The 19,175-nt window shown below is 44.7% G+C and overlaps 1 protein-coding gene across 2 annotated transcripts in view; it reads left to right on the top strand.

Annotated features, from left to right (window-relative positions):
* The window catches only part of HSF2BP (heat shock transcription factor 2 binding protein), a 167,086-nt gene that overhangs the window by 74,390 nt on the left and 73,521 nt on the right, over positions 1-19,175 (top strand). The window contains exons 8-9 of one of the 2 annotated variants that reach the window (XM_067545319.1): positions 9,369-9,446; positions 10,642-10,711. The exons of the other annotated variant lie outside the window; for it this stretch is intronic. Of the exons in view, the coding sequence (XP_067401420.1) occupies positions 9,369-9,446; positions 10,642-10,673 (110 nt within the window). The 3' untranslated portion in view covers positions 10,674-10,711. Of the gene's footprint in view, positions 1-9,368; positions 9,447-10,641; positions 10,712-19,175 lie in introns of those variants that run through there. 2 annotated transcript variants of the gene reach the window in all.

Raw genomic sequence — 19,175 nt, forward strand, 5'->3', positions numbered from 1 at the left:
CTCATGACATGGCCTGAGACATCTTAGAGATAGGTGCCTTGTATTGCTGGTGCTTGCTGAGTTTTGCACAACATTTATGAAAGCAAGGGCGTTGGCCTCACCGATGCATGGCAGGCAGAGATGGAGTCAGAGTGTTCTGAATAGTTGGAGATGGTGCTTCTGCTCAGCCTCTCCACTGTCCAGTCCAGATGACCCTAGTCTAGTGGAGTGCACATAGGTAACCAGACAGGCCATTCCAGGTGTGAAGCAATGCTTGTATGATACCAGCGGAAGAGCTAACTGTAATGGTATAGTTATGCCAATATGGCGATCCAGCCACATGAACCTTTTACCTATAGAAGTCCTAGTGAAACAGAGCTAAGTCACTTCCATACTGGTGTAATTATTCTGATATAAAGTATGAGACAAACCCAATAGAGACAAAGTGTTTGTGGATTCAAGGAAGTTTCTGCTGGAAAAAACAAAATTATACCAGTACAAACTATTTGGTGCAGACAAGGCCATGGAACATAGAAGGGTTAGAACCTGCCTATGTTGTGTGTTGCCACAAACCAAGTTCTAACCATGTTTGTAGCTGCATTCCTCTCTCATTTAAAACTTGGCTCTAAACTTCTAGGAGCAGAACCCCAGCTGATGTAAACTGAATTAAATAGAGCTATGATAATTTGTCAACTGGGAATCCTCCCCTAAGCTCTAGTACAGACAGGACTAGAAGGAAGCATCAGGGAAGTTGTTCGATGAAGAAATTCTTTAAAATGTGAGCTGAATGAAGCTTTTAAAGCCAAACTTTGCTCACCTATGCTATGTTAAATGGTTATGAAAGCTCATAAGACAAAGCTTAATAGATCCAACAGAGCTCAGAGAAGTCTGCAGTAAGAGAGAATATTCATACACTGATATAAATGCCAGGCTACAGCATTATGCTGTTAGAAAGATGAATATAAAGTAAATTATAAAAGGACATGGGTTTTCTGACCACACACAAGGAAACAGCAGTGACAGTGCATGGAACAGAACAAGAGTAAAATCAGACATGGCCAAAATTTAAATAAATGCTTACAATTGTCCTTGCCATGGACAAAGCGTTTTATAGGGCAATGTGCACTGACAAGCTGTACGAGCAGCACCAGTGATAAAATAATATGAAGACTAATAGAGAGGAGAAGACTTAAGGATTATTGAGGGCTTGTTTGTCAGTAGGTTCCACTGGTATAACTTAAGGTGTGATTTTAAACTGAGCAGAAGACTTGGTGGACATGCTTACTTCAGATAGGTTTATTCTGGTTCAGTTTTAGTTGACTAGGAATTGGTTTATGCTAATCAGCCAATTTTAAACTGAAAAAAGTCCACAAAGGGGTTTGCATCAGTTTAACTAAACTACTTTTAAAAACCAGGGTTTTAAGTTAAACATCTGAAACTTTCTGGTGCAGACAATATCTTTGTGCTGATTTGCTACAAGAGTGTGTTAAATAGACAAACAGGAGCCAATAGAGATTTAGAGAGACCAGTAAATAAGGATGAGTCCATTGGGCTAACTCCTGAGTGTCATGAACCACAGAGTGAAATGGAATTCATAGTTAAATGATGGACAGTTTGAAACCTTAGGATAACAAGTTCTGTATGTATTGCTCATCCTATAATGGATCAATGGCACATAAACACATTGCAACACGCGTATGACATACTGTCAACTGGCAAAGAGCCCAAGGTTTCATTTCATTTGCATATAGATGTGTAGACATTTTGAAATAGCACTAAACCCCCACCGTCCTAATATTGGCTTGTTCTTGTAATGATGCGCTGCATTTCGAGACCTGATTGGACACAGTTGGCATTTGGGAAAACACTGTGGACACCCCATGCTGTGTACATCACAAAGAATCACAAAATCTCCATCCATGTATGTTATTAGTCTGCTTGATAACAAAAAGTTTACCAATAATGATTGCTACTCACCCTGCATATGTTGCTTCCGTAATTTTATTCCAGTAACGTTTATTCTGGCAGAGTAATAATCATGAACACAATTATTGCTCTGCTGCAGCAGAAATTTAATCTCTCTGAAATAAGAACAGCAGAGGAAAAATGAGTTGTTCCTATTCCAGTAAGGAAGCCTTCACAGGAAGTCTCTCTAGAAACGATGTCCTGTGCTGCCCTGATCAGCTGTTGAGCTATTCAACTCTAACAATGCTGATAATATGTAATACTGCCCCGGAAACCTTAAGAGATTGCATGTCTCACACAGCCAATGTCTCCAGTGTCCAGGCAGCTAATCTAGCAACAGACAGATCTTGGTTAAGGAAGCAGGGGGAAAGGAGGTGCTCTCTCAGCAGCTTTGATGCAATGGCTCTGAATGGCAGGAGACCAAAAGGTGCAGGAGTAGTTTCATAAGCAGCAGCAACAACAACCCTGAGTGCAATCAAATTGAGGCCTCATCTAGGGATCAGCAATCTTAAAGTTCACTGGAAAACTGAGCTGCTAAAAACAATAGATCTACGGTAACTGGTTTAGGGAAGGGGGAGTGTTCAAGGTTAGACTAAGAACATGAAAGCATAATGAAACCTACATTATAATTATCCAGAAGGAGCCAATTAAATGATAGCTTTACTTCATAGCTCTGATACAACAAAGCCCTTCTGACTTGGAGCACATTGGAAGCCTTTTGCTCAGCACAGTGTTCTGAAATGCCACATGGTGATAAATGTTTTTCAGGCGGTAGAAAGGGAGAAAGTGCTTTAAAATTGATTTTTAATTATGGTTATTTAATTGTAACAGGCATTTTATATTGCTAATGGATTTTTTAGAGAAGGGGTTGCTGATAGTAGTGGCCATTGCTGAAAACTGATCTCATTTTCGATGCTGCCCCGATAAAAGCCCAAAGTAAGCAGCTGTAAAATAAGTATCAGCCCTGCATTCACAATCAGAAATATAACTTTACTAAACAAACTGTAAATGTTTTGTTTTAACCATCAAAGTATTCTTTTTAAATCCAGTATTTGATTTTCTTGGAGGGGATGAGTGGGTCCTCTGCATGTTCCTCCACCCTGCTCAAGCTCTGGCGTTGCAGCTTCTGAGCCTTTTGGACAAGAATTGAATGGAGACTACCCCTGTAGCCTATCCAGAGAGGAAATACAGTTTTATTGTTGAGGTGCTGCAGTATATTCAGTTCCCTGCTCTGCCACAGACTTCCTGAACAACAAGTCACTTAGTCTCTCTCTTCCTTAGTTCTCTGTTTATATAATGGGGATGATAATACTTCTTTTCTTCCACCCTGTCTGACTTGTCTGTTTAGATTGTAAGCTCTTCAGGGCAAGGACTTTTCCTTACTATATGTTAGTATAGTGCCTAGCACAATGGGGCCTGATCTTAGTTGGGACTCAGTATAATGCAAATGATAAATAATAATAAAACCTATTAACAGTGCCAAATGGGGGCAGTCACTGCCCAGATCTAAATGTTGCTGCTTTTCCACCCAGTCCTGCCTGATTTCAATCCCACTCAGCCATTGTGAAGTTAAATTAGGCAGTGAACACAAGGGTTTTAGAGCTTGTGCTCTGAAGTTAGGCTGCTGCTGCTTAGAGCAGCAAGCCTAAGCTACAGGAGGAGGGCATCAGTGCTCTTAGTATTCCCCACTTCCTGATCAGTATGTTGGGGGAGGGGAGATAATATCCAACTAGCAACCAACTAGGGGCCCGCTTCTCTTGACCTGCTGCTCACAAACAGAGAAGATTTGGTAGGGGAAGTAGAAGTGGTTGGCAACCTAGACAGCAGTGACCATGAAATGGTAGAGTTCAGGATCCTGACAAAAGGAAGAAAGGAAAACAGCAGGATATGGACCATGGACTTCAGAAAAGCAGACTTTGACTCCCTCAGGGAGCTGATGGGCAGGATCCCCTGGGAGGCTAATATGAGGGTGTAGGAAGGCGCTGTGGCCTCCTCCGGAGACAGGACCTGAGGAAGAGCCACAGCGACAGGGTTGGACAAGAGAGGACCCTGCAGAAGGCCAGTCTACCCAGCAACCCAAGAGCCAGGCCGTGGTAGGGCTGCCGGAGCTGCCCAATCAGCCAAAGCGGGGCGGAGCCTCCCAAGCAGCCCACAGTATAAGAGAAAGGCCCAGGAGCGCAGTTGGGGGCAGACAGCCACCGGAGGCAGACGTGCTGCCCTCTGGCTGAGGACTAGGCCGGAGCCGAGACTCCAGCCACCACCGGGCCAAGCCGGCCCTAGAGACTGGGTAGGGCCATCCCGTAGCTGGACCATACAACCCTGCCAGAGAGACTGGACCCTGGGACCTGAACCACGGGACTGGACTGAGCCCCCCACACAACCCGGGTGGGTAATGCCCCCTGAGGCTGGATGGGATCTGGAGGAACTGCCGGCTGCCGAGCCCCCAGAGTCAGGACCAGACCTGGACAAGCTGCTGGAGGCTGTACCCTTTCCGGAACCCTGCGACTTGGAGGAGCTGCCCCTTGCCGAGGAGCTACCCGCCTTACCGCCGGTGGACGAGGAGGGACTGGCGGGCCTAACCCGGACGGAGTACCCCGGCGACCACGGAGACTCAGGTACCTGCGGGTACGGGGAGGAAGTAGCCCAGGGACAGCCATAGGCAGTGGCTGCGTCTGAGGCAACTCTGTCGGTGTGTTGCGGCAGAAGCCCCGCCGACCCAGTGGCAAACGCCTTTGCCACTACTAGGGCCCTGGGCTGGGATGCAGTGGAGACGAGTGGGCCTGCGTCCCCCTTCCCTAGCCCCTGGGAGAGCCTCACCCTCCACACCACTCCCAAGAGCGGAACCACTGCTCGCCTGCCCTGCTGAGGGCCGGGCGATAGACTGTTTACCCGCTCGCCCTGCTGGGGCCAGGGCGAGAGACTGCTTGAGAGCAAACTATTCCCCTTTGTTTTACGGCGCAGTGGCCTCCTCTGGAGACAGGACCCGAGGAAGGGCCGCAGCGACAGGGCCAATTTGGGGCGGCCCGTCAACAGGGGGAAAGGAATCCAAGAGAGCTGGCTGTATTTTAAAGAAACCTTATTGAGGGCACAGGAACAAACCATCCCGATGTGCAGAAAGAATAGCAAATATGGTAGGTGTCCAGTTTGGCTTAACAAATAAGTCTTTGGTGAATTTAAACACAAAAAAGAAGCTTACGAGAAGTGGAAGCTTGGTCAGATGACTAGGGAGGATTATAAAAATACTGCACGAACATGCAGGAATGAGATCAGGAAGGCCAAAGCACAATTAGAGTTGCAGCTAGCAAGGGGTGTGAAGGAGAACAAGAAGGGTTTCTATAGGTATGTTACCAACGAGGAAGATTAGGGAAAGTGTGGGCCCCTTACAGAATGGGGGAGGCAACCTAGTGACAGAGGATGTGGAGAAAGCTGAGGTACTCAATGCCTTTTGTGCCTATGTCTTCACAGACAAGATCCGTTCCCAGACTACTGCACTGGGCAGCACAGAATGGAAAGGAGGTGAACATCCCGCAGTGCTGAAGGAACAGGTCCAAGATTACTTAGAAAGATTGGACATACACAGGTCCATGGGGCCAGATGCAGTGCACCCGACGGTGCTGAGGGAGTTGGCTGATGTGATTTCAGAGCCATTAGCTATTATCTTTGAAAGCTCGTGGCAATTGTGGAGGTCCCTGATGACTGGAAAAAAGCAAATATAGTGCCCATCTTCAAAAAAGGGAGGAAAGAGGATCCAGGGAACTACAGACTGGTCAGCCTCACCTCAATCCCTGGAAAAATCATGGAGCAGGTCCTCAAGGAATCCATTTTAAGGTACTTGGAAGAGAGGAAGGTGATCAGGAACAGTCAACATGGATTCACCAAGGGAAAGTCATGCCTGACCAACCTGATTGCTTTCTATGAAGAGGTGACTGGCTCTGTGGATGTGGGGAAAGCGGTGGACGTGATATACCTTGACTTTAGCAAAGCTTTTGATATGGTCTCTCACAGTATTCTTATCAGCAAGTTAAAGAAGTATGGGTTGGATGAATGGACTATAAAATGGATAGAGAACTGGCTAGAGCATAGGGCTCAATGAGTAGTGATCTGTGGCTCCGTGTCTAGCTGGCAGCCGGTCACAAGCGGAGTGCCCCAGGGGTCGATCCTGGGGCCGGTTTTGTTCAACATCTTCATTAATGAGCTGGAGGATAGAGTAGATTGCACCCTCAGCAAGTTTGCAGATGACACTAAGCTGGGGGGAATGGTAGATACCCTGGAAGGTAGGGATAGGATACAGAAGGATCTAAACAAACTGGAGGATTGGGCCAAAAGAAATCTGATGAGGTTCAACAAGGACAAGTGCAGAGTCCTGCACTTAGGACGGAAGAATCCCATGCACAGCTACAGACTGGGGACCGACGAGCCAGGCAGCAGTTCTGCAGAAAAGGACCTGAGGTAACAGTGGATATGAGTCGTCAGTGTGCCCTGGTTGCCAAGAAGGCTAATAGCATATTGGGCTGCATTAGTAGGAGCATTGCCAGCAGATCTTGGGAAGTGATTATTCTCCTCTATTCGGCATTGGTGAGGCCGCATTTGGAGTATTGTGTCCAGTTTTGGGCCTCCCACTACAAAAAGGATGTGGAGAAGTTGGAGAGAGTCCAGCAGAGGGCAACAAAAATGATTAGGGGGCTGGAGCACAAGACTTATGAGGAGAGGCTGAGGGAACTAGGCTTGTTTAGGCTGCAGAAGAGAAGAATGAGGGGGGATTTGATAGCAGCCTTTAACTACCTGAAAGTGGGTTCCAGGGAGGATGGAGCTAGGCTGTTCTCAGTGATGGCAGAAGACAGAACAAGGAGCAACGGTCTCAAGTTGCAATGGGGGAGGTCTAGGTTGGATATTAGGAAAAAGTTTTTCACTAGGAGGGTGGTGAAGCACTGAAATGGGTTACCTAGGGAGGTGGTGGAATCTCCATCTTTAGAGGTTTTTAAGCTGTGGCTTGACACAACCCTCGCTGGGATTATTTAGCTGAGGTTAGTCCTGCTTTGAGCAGGGGGTTGAACTAGATGACCTTCTGAGGTCCCTTCCAACTCTATGCTTCTAAGATTCTATGATTTTATCTCCAGCTTCATCTCCTTGGCCCCAGTAGAGACAAATCGGAGAACTCTGCCAAGATCCCAAGTTCAAAGAGCGGAGCAAAGAGGACAACCTTTTGAGAGCCAAACACCCAGGAGTGAGGAAGAGGGCAATATAGGGCCTAGATATGGAGGAGAGAAATGACCCCTGTCCAGGATGCTTAATCAAACCCTAAGCAAAATGGAGGAGAAGGAAGAAAGGATCTCCATTTGCTTGAGAGAGTCCATTTCCAGGGAACAGGGTAAAGAAGGAAGGGGAGAAAGAGGAAAGAACTCCTTCTCCCAGGGAATTGGGGAGATGGGAAGGGATAACCCCATCTAGGCAGCTGATCTCCAGGGTGGGAGAAAAGGACAAACCTTTTCTCTGGGGAGTCCATCTCCTAGGGGTAAAAAGGGAATGCCACCAAATATGGACACAACTTCTTGTGGGCCCTGGGAAACCGTTGGCTGAGGGCAGGATTTTGCCTCTGATCAGGCCATTTTAAGGCCTGAATGCACTCATTCATTCTCCAGCTTGTTCTCCTTGGTCAGGCCTGGCTGTGCTTCCTCTCCAGAAGATTCCTAGTGAGCTGAAGGATAATGGTCTCCTAGAGTCTTTAAGGCCGTGAAGCTTGGAGTCTGTCTGCTCCAAGAATTATCCCAAGCCTTTGAAGGACAAGTCTTGAATTGTCTGCTGGACCTCCAGAGGGAGGCCTGACACCTGCAGCCAAGAGCTCCTCATGGCAATTGCTGAGGACATTGTCCTTGAGACCACATCTAGGGCAGCTTGCAGTGTGGTCCTTGCTACTGTCTTGCCCTCTTGTACGATAGCCGTGAACTCTGATCTGGAGTCAGTAGGGAGCAGATCCTTAAACTTCAATATGGTGTTCCATAAACTGAAGTTGTAACAGCTCAGAATCAATGTTGGTTAGCGATTCAAAGCTGGAGCCTCCCTAGTAGAATAGACCTTTCTACCGAAGAGGTCCAGCATCTTTGAATCTTTGGACTTAAGAGAAGGGCCCTGCTGTCTCTGCCTTTCCTTCTTGTTCGCGGCCAACACTACCAACGATCCTGACGGCAGATGAGTGAACAGACACTCACGGCCTCTACATGGGACAAAGTATTTCCTCTCTATCCCCTTAGCTGTGGGGGGATCAAGGCGAGTGTTTGCCACAGGGTTTTTGTTGTGGCCTGAATGGTCTTGATAAGGGGTAGTGCCACTCTTGAGGGACCTTCCAGCTTCAGAATGTCCATCATAGGGTCCATTGACTCCATCACCTCCTTCGCCTGGAGCCCCATGTTCTGGGCCACCCTCTGCAGCAACTCCTGATGGGCTCTGTTGTCCATAGGAGGTGGGCCAGTTGATGTCTCTGCCACCATCTCGTCTGGTGATGAAGACAAGTATGCTTTGGGCAGGGGCTGTTCCTCCTGCCCCTCAGGCTCGCGGGACTCCCTCTGCATGGGGATGTCATGTACTGTGCCTGAGTCAGTCACGGTGGAGGTTTTTAAGAGCAGGTTAGACAAACACCTATTAGGGATGGTCTAGATAATTCTTACTCCTGCCTTGAGTGCCAGGCACTGGACTAAAAGACCTCTCGAGATCCGTTCCAGTCCTTTGATTCTGTCATTTTATGTTTCTCTTTCTCCTGTTTGCTATACGTCCAGGCTGTTACCAAGTCTTGCCTCTTCTTCCTCCACAAAAATATCTGATGTAAAGATCTTCCTTGCCTGTTGATCAGACCAAACACTTCACTGAAATGTTTCTGTTGGTCTTAGGTTTTATAGATTTTTTTTAATAGAAAAACTAAAATTGGGGCCAAATTTTATCTGTAACATACCTTTAATATGACACAAACAGACCTGCTTCATACCTAAGTTTCAATTTCAAAAGTAACTACTGTACCTGCAAGTTAACAAAAACACAGTTCAAAGAAGCAGCAACAAGTCAGAAAAGAAACTCCTTCATCCAAACTCTGACAGATTCATTTAGATTAGAAGTGGAGAGCAATGAAAGAAAAACAAATGGAAATGATAAAAGTAGAGAGTAACACGGATTTGCTGAAAAGCTTATCAGAAAATATGCATTGAATGACATACAATTATTGTGCTGTTCTAATATCATGCCCCGTATTAGAAATGACCTTACAAAATTTGAGATGCATATCATTGCACCATTTAAAACAAATCTTCCATCTAGTCCTTATTACTGGTGAACTGAGCTGAACATGCCACATACTATTTAACAGTCATGATCTGGAGAAGCCAAATGTTGCTGTGTTTTAGAAACCAACCCTGTAATTATTTGTTCCCATTTTACAGATGGTAAACTGAGGCACATAGCTTGTTCAACAATCGTTGGCACAGATAGGACTAGACCCCATGAGTTCAGACTCCCAGGTCAGTGTACCAACCAGTAGAGCATAAAGCCACCCACATTAATAGTAATGTGAGTTTTTGTTGTCTACTAACTTGTGGATGTTTTTAGAAAATACATATCCATTAAAGATAAATATTTTTTTACAAAATGCACCATTAGTCTATGGAACTCACTGCCACAATATATAATTGAGGCCAAGAGTATAGCAGGATTTTTAAAAAGTTTGGACATTGATATGGCTAAATCTGGAAGGGCTCTAAACCCCCTTGCCTCACAACATAAACCACGCCATACCTGGGGAGCAGGGTTTGGAAGACACTTCCCTTAATTGTAGGTTATTTCTTAGTTGCCTACTTCAGGGTTCCTGGTAGCATCAGTACTGGCCAGTGTTGGCGATAGGATACTGGACTAGCTGGACCATAGGTTTGCTTCTGTATGGCAATTCCTATGATCAGAAACTCTATCTGGTTGTTGATGTGTATTGTTTAGGTACTATGCCCATGAAATGTTAATGTTGAACTGGAGCAAACAACTGAATATATAACAAAATGGGATAAACAAAAACTGGATTATGCATGGAGCATGGGGGGTATGACTGTTTAATGGTGGCATTACAGTATCAAGCAAATCTCATATGACCTAAAATGCTTCTTTCTGTGCTCAATAGCCGTAGACCTGATATTTGTTTGATTTTTAGGCTCCTGTTAATCAAAAATGCCTATGCAGGAGATGCATTCAGTGACAGTTATTTATTGACCTTGAGGTTTTTAAGTGAACACCCCATTGTATGAGGGATTTTAATAGCAATGGTGATTTGACCCATTGTGTGCTATGACATGCCTGGGTTTAACCAGCTTTTCTGTGCCAACCAACAAATTGTTCAGAATAAACATCTTCATCAGCAAATGCTATGAAATGTACCCAGCCAACTGCATACAGACATCGCCTGGGTGCTGCATGTGCTTGTTCCCACAGACCCAGTCGCATCACAACTTCTGTTTGACTCTTTTCTATTATTTTTAAATGTTGAGAACTAACTGAGCCTAGTTAATTTAAGAATGTCATGCACTATGATATATAAAATGGGGTCTGTGAACTAACATCCCAAGTTTGCCCTCGGTAAGTCTGATTTGTGTGTAAAATTGGAGATAAAATTGGATTGCCTTGTTAATTTTTCTGAAACTGATGCTCCTTCCATTTTCCTCTCTGAGCTAGGAGTCCTTATCACAGAATGTCACGTGATGTAGCTATGAAGGTATAGAAGGGTACAGAGGATGGTTCTCCCAACAGTGGGCACAAAATAAACTTGACTTGTATATTTTTAAGTTAATGTGACCTAGCAAATTTATTACAAATAATCTAAAGTCTTGTTGACCCTGGAGCTCCCCTTTATGGCTGGGGAATATTTTACAAGGTACTGCATATGTTTATTTAGCATTTCCTCTTCTGGGCAAAAATACATTTCCATAAAGTGCGTGGGGGATGACATCTTGTGCCTGTGGGAAAAGATGCTTTCCTATTTGTCAGGTAGAATTGTAAAGCCTCAGTACTACCCTTCAATACATCAGGGCATATTTTTCATTGATCTTTGCTCCTACAGAATTAATATTTGCTCCACGCACTTGCTGATGAATGGATAATCCCAATAACTTCCATCTCACAGCAGTACTGCAGAAGGTTACAGTTAGGATTCAACATTAAGGCTAGAATTCTTGGGATTTCTGGGCAGGGAATCTCTCCAGTAATGATGCTTGCAAAAACACTGTAAAAGTCTGATCTTGATCCCACTGGGAGCTTTGCCATAGATCTTAATGGGACCTGGTGGGTAGTCTCTTAATCTCTAATGCATCTGTCCAAACTTGATAGTTTATTACAACTTCTAGAAAGTACAAATTTGTATCAGACTAGAGCCATCAAAGGGAGTGGTTTTAAAGTCATTAACTTGGGCCATAACAAACAAATAATGAGAGAAAACAATCTGTAAATGTCATATTTGTTTAACACACAAAGCGGCTGTTGAAGAGCAGTTTTCCTCATGTCTAGAGAGCATGAAAACTGCAATCTGCAGCTTGAAAATGTTGTTTTGTTGGAAATGAAGAAAGTAAAACACTGCTGTTTATCTTCACTATTTTGCTTCTTTTCCGCTTCCTTGCTCTACACACACATCTGCTTGACTTATTCCCAAATGTCCTTAAATACACGGAGTTCAGACATAGCTGAAGGCAGAACCAATAACTTCAGGTTCTCTTGCTGCTGAGTTCTGATAACAGTGTTTTTGCTTTTAGGGAAAAAAAGAGTTTGCTCCTAGCTCCCCAAAGCAACAGCAAAAGCTTGGACGAATGGAATAGCTATATATCTGCCAATATCTATCAATGGGAAGATGCCAATATAACCAGACTTGAGGCATGATGTTCAGAAGCAAAGGGAGCAGTAAGCTAGCCAGAAATTTATGTGAAAACATTTTGTTTTTATCAAAAAAACTGAAAACGTTTTGGTCAAAATGAAAATATTTTGAAAAACTTGTTGATTTCAATGCAATTTCATTTAGGAAAAAAACAAAATGAAACCAGTTGAAACATCCCATTTTAATATTTTCTGAATGAAATGTCTTTGAGTTTTTTTGTTTCAAAACAACTTTTCAAAACAAAATTCATAGTTACATTTATGTAGAAGTTTTAAAAGGTTAAAATCAGAACTTTCCCTGATATTGTGGGAAGCACCACAATCTTATTCTCAAATAAGTCCCTACTGCTATATCTATACTATTGTCTATGTTGGCAAAATGTATGTCGTTCATGGATGTGAATATTCCATCCCGCTGAGAGACCTAAGTTACACCGACATAAATGCACAGCGCTATGTGCACAGCGCTATGTCAGCAGGAGAGCTTCTCCTGCTGACATAGCTTATGTCGCTTGTGGAGGTGGGTTTTTTTATGCTGATGAGAGAGCTCTCTCTCATTGGCATAGAGCGTCTTCACCAGATGTGTTGGAGCGGCAGAGCTGTATCAGTACAGCTACACCTCTGCAGCACTGTATGTATAGACATGGCCTTAGGCTATGTCATGTTAGAAGCAGTTTAAGATAACCCGGAAATAGCCACCCTTGACTGGAAAAAGAGCATGCACATGGGGGTGGAGGGGTTATACCAGTTTAACTGTTCATTTGAAATTCACACCTTAGTCCTGATCTATGCTGAAAAGTTATCTCAGCAGAGCTACGTTGGTCAGGGGTGCAAAAAAAACCACACCTCTGACAGATGTGCCTAAGCCAATCTAACCTGCAATATGGACGCAGCTATGTCAATGAAAGAGGTCTTCTGTCAACATAGCTAACTTTGTTTGGGGAGGTGGTGTACATACAGTGAGAGAAAAACCCCTGCTGTCGGTGTAGACTGCACCTACACTAGGGGACTATACTGACATAGCTACTCTGGTATAGTCTCCGTAGTCTAGACATACCCTTAGCTTATACTGATATAACATTCTCATGTAGACAAGCCCTCAGGCCTGCTCTATGCTTAAAATGTAGGTTGCTCAGCAGTCTGTGAAGGCCACCTACCTGACTATGCTATGCTAGCCATTGCTATGCCAACCCAACTCCCAGTGTAGATGCTGCTAGGTCAACAGAAGACTGCTTCAATTGACCTAGCTATCGCCACTCGGGGAGGTGGTGTTCCTACAGAGATGGAAAAACCTTCTCTGTTGCTCTAGGCTGTGTCTACAGTAAGGGGTTATGCCAGCATAGCTACAGCACCGTAGCTAGGCCTCTATAGTCCCCCTAGTGTAGTGCAGTTTTAGTCTGATCCAATATGTTCATACTGGTTTGGATGCTCCCCAAGAAGAGCAGACTAAAGCCATTGAGGCTGTTGGCTCTGGCATTGTCTCTTAATTACCCTTCAGTGTAAGCTGTTAGGCAACTAGTAAAAAAGATCTCCTCCTCCTTTCCCTGGGCAGGCACACTCTGCTACCCAGACAGACCCAGACCTCTAGGCTGAACTATCCATTCCATTCCATCATATGGTACAGAAACACCAGACTAGCGACAGATCCAGAAACACTATCAATTATCAAAGAGCACCTGCACTTTTGTCACACCGGTTAAGAGTGTGATGGATCTGCTAAGGCCCCGCCCCCTTGCACGTCCCCTTCCCCCGGTCAGATCAGGGGAAAGGTCCTGAATCAGGAAGTGACCAGGCTGTGTTGGGAAGCAGTGGCCGCGTGGCTAGCCAGGAGCTGTAGAGAAGCTGGATGCAGAGAGGAATCCCCAGAAACAGTACGCAGAGCTGCGGGTGGAACAGGCCGTGAGGGCTGGACATTGCAGTTGGGTGTGGGGCTGTGTGGGATGTATTGGGGAGCAGCAGCGGCTGGACAGGGAAGCAGGGCAGAGGAGCCCCAGTCAGACACTAACTGAGCCTGGCCTGCAAACTCCTATTTGTGTGAATAGAGACTGGAATGGAGATGACATCACCCCAAGCACTAGGACTGAAGAGCCCTGACTCTCGACTGGACTGCCCCAGGGACCCAAACAAGAACTGCTGTCACTCACTTTGAACCGTAACGGTTAAGCCACCGTATCTTGGGTATTTGCAACCTTTCCCTTTTCCCGGCAGCTCTAGTAAAATACCTTGTCCGTTAGCCATGTGTATGAGTGGCTCTTGGGACCCACCAGGGCTAGTGGCTACAAGGCCTAACTGCTGAAACTCCTGCGGGGTTTGCTTCCTAGTCGTGGTACAGCTGGCATGCTGCTGGCACCTTAGAAGCTAGATGTACCCTGGCACTGAGTAGCCCCAATCACTGCATCTTGAATTTGCCGATAGATGATGATGCTCCCATAGAATATGAGCATTTCTTTTACTTGTATGTTTATTTATAAAGCTGAGCACAACAGTTTGACCAAAACTATTTTTTGTCAAAAATGCAGATTCAGCGACACCAAAACATTTCACGAATTTGTGTCAGTTTTGCCAAAAATTGTTTGTTTAGGAAAAAACCAAACAAACGCCCCCTGTCCCCCCCCCCGTCCCTCCCCCTCTCCCCCCCCCCCAAAAACCAACCCTCAAAAACACTTTGGTTAGACACTTTCTAAATAAAACATTTCAATGTTTCAGTTCATAATTGCCTTTAACATTATTAAATAAATTAACAAACACAAAACATGCTCAAGAGCTTAAACAAAACATTTCATTTGGCCAATTTTTTTTTTTTAAACTTTTAGAGTTGCCAAAATGTTTTGCTTTTGATTTTACATGAAGCAAATTTTTTTTATATTTTATTTTTCAGAATTGCCAGCAAACCAGAAAACTATTAGTACAGCTCTTTTTATTTGTTTAAAAAATGTTTGTTCGTTTGGCTAAAGAGAGAGCCCATTTTTAACTAGAGTATATTTCCAATCCGATGGAGGGGTCCATAGGTGCTGGAAACTAAGGGTGCAGCAGCAGTAGCTTGAAGTGGATTCCATTATATACAGGGGTTGGTTCAATTGCTCTCAGCACCTCCATTATAAAAATTGGTCCAGCATCCCTGGAGGGGTCTTATTTTTGGTGGGGGTGTATGTATATTTACAAAGCGTGTTTTGGTTGTCTCTTTCATTCATTATAATGTCATACATTTTCATAATTAGTCCAGTGGCTCAGCAAGACAGTACAAGACTTTAAGAGGTGATACATACTTTTTACTTCCCTTGGGATGATGTTCAGTCGCTTGGATCTTGTGCAATTAATAAGTTTAAATTAATTTGCCCACTCATAGTTTCAGCCAGACTGAGGGGGGAGGGTGAAATGCAAATTTGGTTTGAACTGTAGAAATCCGGACGATTTGATGGCACCCACCTTAAAGGGGCCTGTTATTCAGAAAGGGAAGGGCACCTGCCCTCTGGAAATCAGGCTGCTCATGGTGTCTCAAGCGGAACGCCTGGCATCACTTGCCAGTTTTGAAAATTTAGAAATTGATCCAGGAAGAGAATGTAAATTTAGACCTAAAGTATTTTATAAACCTAAAGAAATAAAATCAATCAGTCAGTTTGAGGCTCATGATAACAGCAATAGACCAATAGGGAGGGAAGGGCATTTCCTGGCCGAAACGACTGGCTGAATTATGGACCTTAGGGAAAGACCTCAGTTTCTTCCAGTGACTCCCAGGAAATTACCCTCCACATCAGCTATTTTCTGCTTGACTAATAGTGAGGGAGAGAAATGCAACACTCTAGACCAGGGATTTCCAAACATTTTGTCATCATGACCCAATTTTAAGGAAGTATTTCCTGCCAGGACCCCAGACAGCATGGAAGACGCCATTTTGCTCTTTGCACAGTGTGACCTCGCATGCCCCATACATTCAAGGTCATGCTATGCGGAGCAAAATGGCGTTCTCCACATACTAGGGATTGCTGCAACTCCATGGGCCCCCAGTTGGGGTCACGACCCACAGTTTGGGAACCGCTGTTCTAGATCAATATGTGATGTACTCTATAGTGTACAGACCAGATATCCCGATTTTATAGGGACAGTCCCAATATTTGGGGTTTTGTCTTATATAGGCGCTTATTACCCCCCCAGTCCCAGTTTTTTACATTTGCTATCTGGTCACCTTATGTACATCCCATATCTTGCATAGAATTAGCCTGCCAAGACAACTGATCAAAATGTCAGTCAGTGGGTGTGTATCGTTATGAGATCCTAGGGAAAAATACAGATATTTGTTTAGAAATATGTGGCTCTCGAATGAAATATTACATTCTTTTTTACAGTATATTTTTCTAGCCATAGGTCCTGATCCTGCCAACATTCTGCACAGTCTTAACTTTAATGATGGGACTACTCATGTAAGTAAGGTAAAGCATGGATATAAATGTTTACAGGGCTGGAGCCTAAGATGCTAAGGTTCCTGAAAGTCTAGTTCAGGAAGGGAAAAGTCCTGTTGAGGGAAAGCTCTGCTGGGATTTGGTTTATGAACAGGACATCCTGCTTAGTTCTGAGATCTGTCAGATATAATTCTAGTGAGGGCAAAGAGAGGTGCTGCTCTCCCTCTCACTTGTCTGAAAAACCCATTTGAATCGATCTGGGCATCACATCAGTGCTAAGTACTTGTCATATTTTATCACATTTCATGGCAAATGTTTCCAGTACAATGTTAAAAATGTACAGTATGTGTTCATCTCTGTGCAAATGGGCCAAAATACCTCGATGTAATAGCGAGCTGTGTGTTATCACTTGTGTCATTAAGCTTAATGGTAATATTATGTCTGCGCAGAGAGGGCTATTGTCTAGTGTTTGGGGAAGATGTTTGAGCACTAGAACTCCTGGGTTCTGTTCCCAGCTCTGCCACTGACTCACTGTGTGACCCTGGGTAAGTCATTTAGGCCAAAGTTTAGCAAGTGTCTATTAGTTCTGGGTCCTTCAGTTTGTAGATGCCCAGTTCAAGTCATTTGGGGTTTGATTTTCAGAGCTGAGCTTTTGGCACTCCCATCAATTTCATCTGGAGTTGTGGGTACTCAGCTCCCCTGTGCTTCTGTTAGCCAATCTGTTAGATAGGGATAATACTTCCTTACTTAACAGGGATATTGGAATGTTTGTACAGTGCTTTCAGATCCTTGAAAGGGGACGAAGGCAGAAATCATTAATAAAACAAATGGGAAGATGTGACACAGAGGCCCACTGGTGCCAACTGGCACACAGTTCCCTGTTCTTTACGAGCAACTCCTGTCCCAGACCTGATAAACTCACTATACCTAATAGACTACTTTCATAGTACTTATCCGTAAAAGGGTAGCATGTGAGGACTCTACTGAAAGCTTGTAACTTACTGATACTCATAATCATTGCAAGATGTGTGCACAGGTGATATTTAAGGAATAATGTAACTATATTGAAAATTATGTCCTTATGGTCTTGGAAGGCAAGTGCGTCACCAGGGAATTGTGTGTTTCGGTGGTGACCCATCCAAGCAGGAAGGAGTTGTCACCCTTCCCTGGCTAGCTGATCGTGTAATGTATTGCTCAGTTGTCCCTCCTTCGCGCCAATCCAGAAAAGTCAAAGACAAACTGTAAACGTCAAAACCATTTGGATGTGAAAAGGAATGATAGGACAGCGAGGGGAGCGCCCTGTCTGTGACTGAAGACAAAAGACTGATTCAGAATATCACAGAGTGGAGAAAGACACTCTGGATCCAGTCACTAAGGTGGCACCTTGATGAGCAGTGCTGCTTCATGAAAGACTGGGTCCTAATTCCTTGCGACCAGCAAAAGACTGAACTGTGAGGTGAGAATATACTTTATTAGCTGGGAAAGGTCACTATTCATAAGTGTAGACAGGGCCAGCCTCAGCGGTGGATGGGTTGGCCAGTGCCCTGGGGGGCGCTGTGCTGATACCTCCGACCCACCTGACTTACGGACAGCCAGTGGGGCTTAGAGGCAGCCAGGCAGGCGCAGCAACATCTGGAGAGGGTGGCTGGACCGAACTGCAGGGGGGGCAGCTGGACGAGCCAGGTAACTCCTGCAAAGCAGGGTTGCCTCTCCTCCCCTGCTGCCCTGCTCCACTGCTATCTGCAGCCTCCGTGCTTCTGCCCCCCTCATGCCCATGGAGCTGCTCAGGACCTGGAGCCTGCCTCCTGTCTGCTGTGCAGAACCGGGTGGTGAGTAGGGAGCGTCCCCCCCACTTGTGTACCCGGTCTCTGCTGAACTGGGGTAGGGATCAGGGGGAGTGTGTCTGTGCTGGTGCCTCTGGGTCCAGAGTGGGTGCTGCAGTGCTGCTGTTCAGGCTCCTGAATGTTCTGTTTAAAGAGTGTGCTGACACACTTACTCAAGCACACTCACAGTCCCCCAACACACACACACACACACTCCCCAGCACATTCTCTTTCTCACACGCACATATTCCCCCCAACACACTCTCTCACACACTCTCCTCCAACACTCACTCGCTCTCTCTCTCAAACACACATATAATCCCCCCCAACACACTCTCTCTCTCGTTCTCTTTCACACACACACACACTCCCCCAACACACTCTTTCTTTCTCAAACATACATTCCCCACATACAAACAACCCCACTCTCTCATACACACACTCCTCCAACATACATTCTATCTCACACACTCCACTACACACACATACTCTCTCTCATACACACACTCTCCCCCAACACTCTCACATACACACTTTCTCTCACATACACTCTATCTCATACTCTTCCCCAATACACACACTCTCTCTCTCACACTCACACTCTCTCTCACACACTCTCCCCCAACACTCTCACACACATATAGTCTTTCAGACACTCCCCCAACACACACACAGTCTCCTTCACATAGTTCCCACAACACTCATTCACTCTCTCACACACACACATTAATGTTGTTGTTACTTTTTGGTACTTCCTGTCGAAACGCACAAGGCACATATATTCTCTGTAATTTTATTCTTTCAAAGTTCATTAAGGATTGTAGTACTGTTATTTTAGTATTTTGACTGGTCTGTGCATTTCATAATTTTATTTCTCTCTTATGCTTAAATTTAATTATTTGAGTCGTGAGTTCTAAAATGCTTAATCTGTCCTGGCTGGAGTAATTATCATTATTACTTTTATTGCCATATTGCGCTTTGTCATTCATTATTTAAAGTGGTACAATGAAATAATAGTATCCTAGAATGTAAATTTAGCTTGCATTCACCTTAGCAATGCCAGTTTTAAAAAAAAATCGCTAAACACGTAACTTAAGACACTGTGCAGATGAAGGTCTCTTATTTT

The sequence above is a fragment of the Emydura macquarii genome, unplaced genomic scaffold, assembly GCF_026122565.2.
Source record: "Emydura macquarii macquarii isolate MOO-44397 ecotype Brisbane River unplaced genomic scaffold, CSIRO-AGI_Emac_v2 contig_1043, whole genome shotgun sequence".
In the NCBI taxonomy this organism is placed as follows: Eukaryota; Metazoa; Chordata; order Testudines; family Chelidae; genus Emydura; species Emydura macquarii.